General features: G+C 29.0%; 1 protein-coding gene across 1 annotated transcript in view; it reads left to right on the top strand.

Annotated features, from left to right (window-relative positions):
• LOC106463044 (serine/threonine-protein kinase mTOR-like) overlaps positions 1-11,172 on the top strand; it is an 88,315-nt gene that overhangs the window by 35,609 nt on the left and 41,534 nt on the right. The window contains exons 10-11 of the mRNA XM_013923014.2: positions 2,753-2,913; positions 6,669-6,752. Coding sequence (XP_013778468.1) covers positions 2,753-2,913; positions 6,669-6,752 — 245 coding nt within the window. The remainder of the gene's footprint in view (positions 1-2,752; positions 2,914-6,668; positions 6,753-11,172) is intronic.

The raw sequence follows: 11,172 nt of genomic DNA, 5'->3' as shown, positions 1-11,172 counted from the left end.
CCTAATCTCAAAACTGGATCAGTCAATTCAACCGACCTCGTAACCACCAAAAAAACCCGAAAGAAACCTAAATTAACCTTCTTTTCTTTCTAGTATGACTTCAGATTGTAACCTGAAACTACATTTGTTTATCCTAAGTGACTCTAAGTTCCTAACATTATACAATTATTTATAATTAAATTTTATTGTTTTATTGCCCATTGAACTGTGTCTAACTGCTCTCTGTGCCATTATAAATTGTCAATCACTCGGGAAATGTGCAGCTCACGTTACGCAATCGAATTACATTACCAATAAGCTGCTCGCGTGCTTGTTTTGTGAACAATTTTAATTATATTATTATTACTTATTTTACCTATTCTAGTCTTAAATAACTGAAAAAGATCTATACTTTTAATTTTAGTTACTTTTATAATAATAAATAAAGAATAAATATGAAAAACAAGAAATAAAGTGCTTACCCAATATTAGTTTTTCTTGCCCTCAGTTGTCGAGTAGAGTTAAGCCAGATTTTTTTTTAGCGATTATGGTAAAGCACTTAAAAGTATTATTTACTAAATAATACATCAAAGAATATAGACTAATAATATGCAAGAAGTAGGCAAATTCACTTACTTCTAAAAATGTTCCTGGCTTTCTAACTATGCAACAAAAGCCATTACAAATTCATCTAAGCTAGTCATTAACTTTCCCATGGGAACAAAATTGCTACTCTGAGTGACATTGACGGTTATCTGTTCAAAACACAATGTTATACAAAACGCCATTTGATAGATGAAAACCTTGACTTTCTATCGGTTATAAATAATATATAATGAAACATAAGAGAGAACTATCAACCAATTGTGAAAGGGAGGATGTGACAGGTGGGTGTGGCAGGAGTGGTCTGATTTTCTATTTGATAGCTCTGTAACAAAACAAAATTGAAGGCCATAAAAATTATCATAGAAAGCATTTTACGTTTAATTTTCGAGGGGTGATGGATAAAATAGGGATGATGACATGCTAAGACAAAATTTGTCATGTGTGTTACACTAGTGGAAATTCAGGATTTTTTTAATATATTTCCTTTTAGAATTAAGAACTTAAAACTTATTTACTAATAAAATATAGATTATTAGCTAAGATTTTATGCTCTTCTAATTGGTATAACATAAACAAAAAGTAGTTTAATAAACTTTTGAATGTAAGACACTAAAACCTTGTGTCATGCTCAGTAAAAGGTACCCATGCCAAAAGGGTTAATGGACAAATCTTTATTTTATTATATGATTTTTTTGTATGAACTAAAAGACTGCCAAATTTTGTAAAGACATACACACTATATTGAAAGTTAGAAGTATTAAATCTATAAAGACTTTAATCGAGTACAAAGAGGTTACGTGGTTGGTAAAATTGAGAGTTAAAATATTTTCAGAATTTTCATGGTATTTCTGAAGTAGGAATATAATAGAGAAGTGGATGTAAAATTGGAGTATCACATGTCAATACAATAGGATGCAAGTAGATGTCTTCTTTGTATTCTTTTATTGCCATAAAATGCTGCAACATGTGAGTATCGTGGAATAATTTGGAAGATTTGGGGTTTAAGTTTGTTAGTTGCAATGTTATTGGTGCCTTAAGGAATAGTTTTTCTACTCAATAATTTTCTTTAATTGTGAGTAACCACATATATTGTATGATAAGATAAATTTCCTTATAGGTCAGCTAGGTATTGCAAAATGTAGGTAAATTGTTCAATCGTGGTTGTTTTTGAATGATGTGTATGCAGATAATCAAAGCAAAAACTTCTAACTGCACTACATAGTGTTGATAATACTAACTACTAAAAATACCATACATATGGTGATGACAAGTGTATGTTTAATAACATTTCTGTAACTGTTAGTTTATGAATTTCTCAATAGAACTATATGAAAATTGTTTATCATTTTATTAGTAAAAAATTAATATTTTTATAATTTTAGTTGCTTTCATAAAGTGATTTGAAATGTTTTTTGTATATTTTTGGAACTACTTGAGAAATAAACAAATGAGCATTGTATTGTGGAAATATCAATATCAATCTCATATTTTTTTTGTTAAAAAGTCAGATTAGTTAAGCACTTTGACCTGGGTTTTTTATACTTAACAGCTTGTAACACTTTAAGGAACACTTAATCAAGAGAATGAAATGTTTAAAATTATTTGCTTTTACATTTTAAAGCAAATAAAAAAAAATTACTCTTCAATAATTCACATCACATGCAAAAAATCAACAGTGTGTAAGTGCTCATGTAGTTTTAAACAATATGGTTTATGTGTTGAACATTGGAAAAAATGACAATAAATTATACTGGTGGATTACTGCTGGTATCGTTTGTGAATTTTGCATAGAAAATGAGTAATTTCTTGACACTTATTTTCATATTAATATTAAATATTGTAACAAACATAAACATAAAATTACTCTATGTGGATTCCACCACTAGTGATTTGAGGGTTAGACAGTTAGTTCTTAAACATAACATTAAAATCACTAAAAACAGAATTTGCATAAATCTAAGATTATTCATATTGTTCATTGAAACCATTTTTGAAAAGTGTTTACCAACATTGTGTTGTAAATTTATCCAAAAAGCATTCACACATTTTATAATTTATATTTTGTATTTAGCATATTTATGTAAGTAAAATAAACTTCAAGATAACTAATTTCAAATAATTGATACACAACTCAATGTAATAAATAAATTCTGCCTTTAAATTTCAGCCCTGCTTTAACTGCAGCTCTCCATGAATTAGCTAGACGAATCCCACAACTGAAGAAAGACATTCAAGATGGTTTGTTGAAAATGCTTTGTAATGTTTTAATCAAACAGCCACAACGAAGCCAAACTGCAACTAAAATCCCAACTTCAACCTCACTTTCAGGTATGAACAAACCTTTGGATATATGTATGTTACAAAGTCAAAGAAGATCAATTACTCATTCCATTTAGTATGTTTTATTTTACTTCTTCAAATTTTTGATTCAGAGTGAACAAATTGTTGCATATAAACTTTCTGTAAGTTAAAAGCAAAATACAAAGTTCTTGAAGAATGGGATCAACATGATGTTTTGTTTCTGAATATTTTTCATTGTTACCATTGTTATCAAAGGACATTTTTGGTTCCATGCAATATTTTCCTAGAATAATCTTTAACATGGCATAGTACCTACAAGACAGTGAAACAAAGTTAAGCAAAAGTACATTTTTACTCACTTTTTTAACAAGAAGTTGATACCAGAAACTATTTAATTGATATGATAATTTATTTTTAACGATGACAAACATTTTTAGTTTGACTCTAAAAGTAAGCAGTTTGAAATGTTATGGTATCTGAACTACTTAGGAATGCCTTCAAGAATATAAAACTATTTGTGGTCCACATGTTTGCAAAAATAGAACTCATGAGCTGTTGAATTAAATAATTTTGTTGTCAGTAAACTAGTGAAAAACGTTTCTTTCGGTAATGTTTTGAGTAATTTTTACAAATATATTAATCACATTAATTGTGCTTTCGAGCAACTTACCAATTCGATTTTATTTGAACCAACATAAACCTGTTATTAGTACATAAGTATGTTTGACATTATACATAAATTTTCTTTGTGCAAATGAATGGGTTGAGGGTAATTATAGGCCTTTATAACTAGACCTTGTATTACCTTTTTGAACTCTATCCTGGAGGACAAGCATAATGTTTGACATATTGATTGTTGTCAGAACTTAGTTTTGGAGGACAAGCTGGATGTTTGGTGAATTGATTGTTGTGAGTGATATATTAGTCTTGGAGGGCATGCTGAATATTTGATGAATTGATAGTAGTATGTGAAAACATACTTTGTAGTTGTAATAACTTCTACTTGAAGAGCTGCTAAAAGAGTACTCAAAAATGTAAGGTAAAATATTGAAATATAAAAACTAAATTTAAATTATCATTTTTTCTTTCTAGAATCACTACATTTTGTAACAGAGAATTACACACTATTTATTCTTACAGCCAAAGCTAATACTTTTCAAATATCTCAGTCATTTAGACTTAATGCTTTACAGCTGCACTTAAGAGTACTGCAAAAGCAGTTTGTCACAGCAGGATAGCTTTGTGTAAAGTTACCAGCACGTAGGTTCGAATTACAATCATGATGTGTACGTACTATCACAAGTATTTTTTCATTTAATTTTTGTTATCTAACCTAATAAGTTTTTAATTCTTTTGTTTTTTTGCACTCAGTGTCTGAACAGAAGTTAACCTTACTTTTTGATAATAAACTTTTTTCTTCAAAGGTACAGTTTAGAAGACAAAATATGCACAAAAAATACAATGTCCTATAATTATTATAATTTAATGTTTTTTTTTCTATGTCAGTTATAAGTGGGTTAAAATAATTTTGTTAGCGGATTGCTACGGTATTGGCAATAGCAAATGATGAAACAAATAATTAAAAAATTGCCTTCAAAGTGAGCTATCCTCATAGGGAACTAAATAAATTAATATATTTTCTCTATTGGTTACAAATACTCCAATAGCAAATGTCAGAGAGAATTGAAATTTTTCAACAAATGAGATAGGAGGGTATGGCATGCGAGTTTGATTTTCTGGTTTAAATCTCGCTAAAGCAAGAAAATTGGAGGTTATAAATTTACATTATGTATTAGCAATATCTATACTATAAGTGTGTAATTTATGCAGAAGTTCATATAATGGTAAAAAGAAAATTATGTTGGCCAACTCATAGTGAAAAAGTGTTGCATAGGGTTTGTAGTCGGTACTAGTTTATACTATATCATATGTTGAGAATAACATCTGTTATGATATGTTCTATCTTTGGAGTTTTGACCAAATGCCTCCTCTGGTATTTCAGCTTCACTTTTCACTGAATTATAAATGTTTGAAGAGGTAGTTTAGAGTTCATACTTCAGTCAATAAGTGAATCTTAACATCAAAATTTACAATAGCTTGAAATATGGAAAACTGGTGACTCCCATGCTCTGGAAGAGAGCATGAATGTGACTGATTGCACATTAGGTAGGTGCATGCGTGATTAACCCTTAGCATGTGGGCAGGTCAAACCGCGCACGTCACGATGTTTTAGTGAGTTACATTCAAAATTTAATTAAACTACCTAATTATCATGGTATACGAACAAACTTGACATCAAACCATAGGTAATAATCAAGTATTAATATTATACAAGTTTTAAGTTCTTAATTATATAAGGAAATATATCAAAACAACCTCAAATTCCCCTAGTTTGAGAATTTGGATAATTGTTCTTAAACTGTTTCCTCTCCTGGGTTATATTATCCATTCCCTAGAAAACTACAAAACTATTCTCTGTAATTTCGTCATCAATATTCTGAAGCTATATTTTTATATTATTTTATCTTATGGGGCTAAAGAGCAATCAATGAAAATTCAGAAACCACTTTCCATGCCTACCTATAACATGCTCTAATTTACAATTTGCTAATAGATTTTTCTGATGCTGACTTCTATTAAAACGAAATGGAAAGCCTGGATTTCAACTGATTTATTGTCATGGTTGTCATACCACGGGCTTATAGATAATTGAAAATTTGGTTTAATGTGAAAAATAAATTTTCCTACAAAAACACATGGGAAGAATAGTTGAGTTTCTAACTGTTCAAGTCACATGATTAGAGATGCTCGCATACCGGTATCGGTGGTACTATTGCAAACCCTGGTGTCACATGATACTGAGAAGTGAAAATTAACAATTTATTTAGATATTTCGGTTTTAAATTAAAAACTAAAACTTATATAATATTAAAATTTGAATTATAAACTATATTTATGTGCCAAATTTTCTGACATACGTTGATAACAAAGTAATTTAACTAAATTTTGAATGTAACTCTAAAACAACACGACATGCCCATTTTAACAAACTTGTGCATGTAGAGTTAACACTTTCACTACAGGCATAGCATTGATCATGAATAACATGACTATATTGTACAAATATTACACTAATTAAATCATTGCAACTGCCATATAAAAGCCTAATATTTACACAATATACATTTTTCCCACTATTTATAAATATTGGGGTGACATCTATGGGTCATTGGTATAATCAAATATCTGGGATTTTTTTGTGGTGGCAGGAAAAAACTAAAACATCATACAATGCGTGAGAGTAGTGAAAGGGTTAAAAGACGTTGTTTTCTCTAACATAATATTGACCACATATAAGTTTGACACTGTAGATATTCTTTTGTTTTCACATTTATAATTTTCATAGGGTGGTGTTACATTTAAATGTCTTAATATTAACACCTTATAATGCACATATAACATTTTGCTGTTTACCAATATTGTAATGTATTGTTTGTGCTTTTGTTAGGTTATTATATTGAAATTATTTATTTTTGTTGATTGTATCAGTCTCAAGTATTTTGTAAAAACTGCAACAAAGAGGTCCATAGCTTGCCAGAATTAAGTATTTAACATGAAATAGTATAAAGCCATCTGTTATAGTCTTATGTTATTAAAAAGTTTCAAGCATCTTTTCTTATACAAAGTCAAATCTCATGTTTTTATATTATTAAAAGAGGTTCTTTTTTTTTTAATTTTCTAATAAGAAAACTGATTGTTGTGATTATCCTCTTTACTTCTAGGATCTTTGATTAGTCCAACAGAGTCTACTGATGTTGCAAGTACTACCTTAGCTCTAAGAACACTTGGAAGTTTTGATTTTCAAGGTAAATAGAATACTTTCTTCTTTGTCATTTTTATTTCTATAACTTTTTGTAACTTTGAGTTTACCTTGAGAAAATTTCTTTTTTGTCTTTAACTCTATAAAAATGATGCCATTTTTAAACCCTGTTGTGCATGTTACTGAATTACATTCAAAATTTAATTAAGTCACCTTACTATAAATGCATTGTATTGAAATTGATATTATCAAGTACATTATAATCTAAAGTTTTATATTTTATAAGTTTTTATTTCTTTATTTCAAAATAATAAATAAAACTTTCAACAAGTATTGCGACTGTGGTTAAAAATTTCAAATTTGGAGCTACTTAAAAACAAGTGGGAAAATGTAGACTTGCCTTCCTTCAGACAGTTAAAGTAATATATGTAGAAGTTGTTAAAGATGTAATTTAAGACATTTGTGAAACTAAAGTCAGAGAATAGACCGTTGATAATTCCATTGTCAAAGATAAGCCACACCCACTTTCAAAATAGAAGTTTGGGTGCTAAGCGACTGTTTTAAGTTGAATGGCATGCTTATAATCAATAGAAAGAACATATTTTCAACTATTTAGCTAACTAGGCCAAGAGACATGAGCAGTATATGGGTTTGTATGTACGAGGTAGAAAAGAAGCTTAGTCCATTGTCAAGATTGGGGCCCCTAACATTTGGCTATAATTTCTCACCTTATACATATCAGATTGATAGACAGTTAAATTGCATTTAGGTTTTACTTTTATGTTTCAGTTAGTGATTTTTATAAGTTTACTGGATTACTTGTTCATTTCCTATCTCATCAAGATTTCTCAACAACGGATGTGAGTAAAATATTTTGTCCTCAGCTACGGGTCTTTCCACAATGGTACGTGATAATCTATCACATGCACTTTGTGACATTTGGTATAAATGATAAAAGACAAAAATTGGAGAGGAAAATAAAACATTAAAAATAAACTAAATAAAAAGATAAAAACATGAAATGATGCATATGAAAAGAATAATATATATAAGATTCAACAAAGAGATACAACGTATGTAGGTATTTACATGATTTTAAACATTTTTTTGCACTGTACATTGATGATAATAGCTAGAGTTAATGATATGGTAAAGAAAATGGAAAGTAAAATATATACATTTACACTTAGGAGGTTCTAGAGATTATGCAAATCAACTGTGAGATAATAAATAGTATTTTTATACTCAAAACAAAAATAACCTTGCATATTAACTATTCAGAGTCTGAGTGCAAATAATGACATTAAATAACAAATATTTTATTAGAATAGTAGAAAAAATCATAATTAAGTATTTTATTTTTCTGAAACTACATACTTTTAGGAACATTCATGTCAAATTTCATCCGTCATTTCATTTTTGTAAACAATTTTCACAAAGTTACATAACCTACTTACAAAACTAATAGGTCGTCTTCATACTGTTAAAATACCTCAATGCATTTTATGTCAAAATAAAGGATTTCAACTATTTTTTTAAAAGGACAGATAACACCTATCATATCTCAAGTGTGACAAGCTACAGCTTATTGAGTCAACAACCTGTTACAAATAGTAGCTACTTAAAATACTATCTTGATTTAAACGTGTTTTCTTACTTGTAGCTGAAACAAATGTTTTGTAATAATAATAATAAGGAATATCTTTTTAGTTGTATTGAACATCCTTGATTGAAACAGGATAATGAACATGTTCCCTGTCTGGTGTTTTACTCAATCTTGTAAAACATTTCCACATGAAAGATAAACTGAAGAAACATGGTTAAGTTCAGGTTCAAATTTACAGTACAACTTGGTCAAACTTTTATCAAACAAAAACATATTATGTTGTTAATGATGCACAGTAAATCAAAGAAATCCAGACACTGATCATAAAGTTTAGAAAGACTACTTAAAAAAAAGTTAAGAAGCACTTGTTTGAATTTAATACTATAATGAGAAATCATTATCAATATAAACCAACAAGAACTGGGTAGTATGTTACAGAAACTTGATCAGACACAATACTAATCTATCTGGTCACAGAATACAACCATTAAATCCATCACAATGTAAAGGAAAAAAATACAAAAAATAATTTGAAAATATATTTGACATTTTTGTTTTTTAATTATAATAACTAAAATAGCCATAAAAGGCAAAACTATCATTAATTATTTGTTTATGGGCTATGACATATGTATGAAGTTGGAAATCAATCTTTTGATTAGTTGCTGCAATGGAATTAAAGTTTAGTTAGCTTGGTGCAAGAAGTCTGTGTCATCAGTGGACACATTACACCATTATCTTTACCTCTCTGAAATTCACTGGTCTGAATTTTACAGTAAAGTATTCCATGTTACAGTAATATAAAAAGATTTGTATTCAGTACTAAACCACCAGGTCTAAACTTTCTGACAAAAATTCTATGGGCCAAAAGCATCCTAATTAATGGGTTAGACTGTGAATCTGAGGTTCCATGGTTTTCACTCCACTAAAGCCAAAAAAAAAGAAAAACATTGCACTCATTGCTTTTGAGCTATGGGTAAATTTTAAGAGTGACAGTCAAATACCACTATTCAGCTAGGGTAGCCCATGAATTTGGTTGGTGGGTTGTGTTGACCAGCTGCTTCTCTCTATTGTATCACTCCAAAGTTAGAGATGGCTATCACATGTTGCCCACAAGTAGATGTGCACAAAATTCAGCAAAAAAAAATAAATCTCATAAACTGGAGGTATATAAAAGAAATATTAGCAGTTAACATGGTTTTTATCACAAATGTTAGGCTTATTGGTAAATACTCATTGCTATAAGAAACAATTTTTTATGCCTACATGTATAGTTATGGTGCAGTAAGAAAGGATAAACATATTAAGATTTCAGTAAATCTGTTTTGGACAGTTACATATTGATCTTGTATGTTTTAAACAAATTACATTCTTGAATATTTCTATGTTATAGACTCCATATTATTCTTTTATGATATTATGTTAAGTTTATATTATACTTTTCTTTCATTTTCATGTGTTCATATATTCCAACTTGGGGACAGTTGTTAATGTTAATTTTATAAAAAATTTGATACAGTTCGAAAGTTGTGTTTCATGCTTGTCTTTTACTTAACTCATTTGGAACAGCCATCGTTGTGCGCATGTAAAGAGGCTTAGTGAGTTACCTTCAAAATTTAATTAAGCAACTTTCTAAATAAGGTATATAAATAAACATGGCACAAAAACATAACTAATAATCCAAATTTTAACATATAAATTTTTAAGTTGTTAATTTTATAAGGAAGTATTTTTTAAAAATCCTCAATTTGCCCTAGTGTGAGAATTGTGGCATTTGCTCTCCAAACATCCCCTCTTCTCTAATATACTTACCACCCCTCCAAGAAGTATGAAATTTAACGTAAATTACTCATTATAATGTTCTCATTGCTCAAGCAAAGTATAATTTTCCTTCAATCTTATTTAGTTACAGAGCCATCAAATAGAAAATCAGACCCCACTTGCCATGCCAACCTGTCACATCCTCTTTCAGAAATTGCCAGTAGTTCTCTCTTACACTTAATACTGTATTATTTATAAACAATAGAAAGCCAAGGTTCTAATCTATCAAATGATATATTATGTTATTTTCTGTACAGAGAATTGTCTATTTCATTTCCAATTCCAACTTTATACCCATGGGAAACACATCAACAAGCTTAGCTGCATTTTATTGGCTCTTGTTGTATAGTTAGAAAGCCCCAAAAATTGTGATAGTTATGGGACATTGTGTGCTTTTTGTATGCTATTATTCTGTATTCTTTCATGCATTAGTACCATAGTATAAAAAAAAAGTAGGGTTAAGTTTCAATGACAGTTGACAGCAAAAAAGAAAATTCAGGTATTTATTTCTTGTTTTTCAATTGTATTCTTTATTTATTATTGTTAAAGTAACTAAAATGTAAAAATCAGAAAATTTTTTTAGGTTAGATTAAGTAAAATAAATAATAATAATAAATTTTTACAAGGTAATCTTGTGAGTAGGTCGTGCATAATGTAATTCAATGACGTAACGTGAGCTGCTTGTTCACCAAGTGATTTACAACTCATAATGGGGTGAATAGTAGTTATACATGACTGGCAGAGTAGTAAAATTTAAGTATAAACAGATGTATACTGTTAAGAGTTTAAAGCTATTTGGAATAAATAAATGTGGTATGATACAATTTGAAGTCATTATAGAAAGAAAAAAAGGGTAATTTAAATTTATTTAAATTTTTTTTGGTGATTAAGAGGTTGGTCAAATTGACCAACCTCACATATGGAGTTATGGTTGAGAAAATAACAGATAAAGTAAAGTTTTACTGAAACATAGTGTTATAAAATTATTAGGAGTTTTAGAGATTATGTAAATGAAATTTGAAAACTGCATTGCACTCAG

This window comes from Limulus polyphemus, unplaced genomic scaffold, assembly GCF_000517525.1.
Source record: "Limulus polyphemus unplaced genomic scaffold, Limulus_polyphemus-2.1.2 Scaffold1311, whole genome shotgun sequence".
NCBI classification, from domain to species: Eukaryota; Metazoa; Arthropoda; class Merostomata; order Xiphosura; family Limulidae; genus Limulus; species Limulus polyphemus.
The sequence above is the reverse complement of the archived record's forward strand: the minus strand, read 5'-3'. Positions and strand labels throughout refer to the sequence as shown.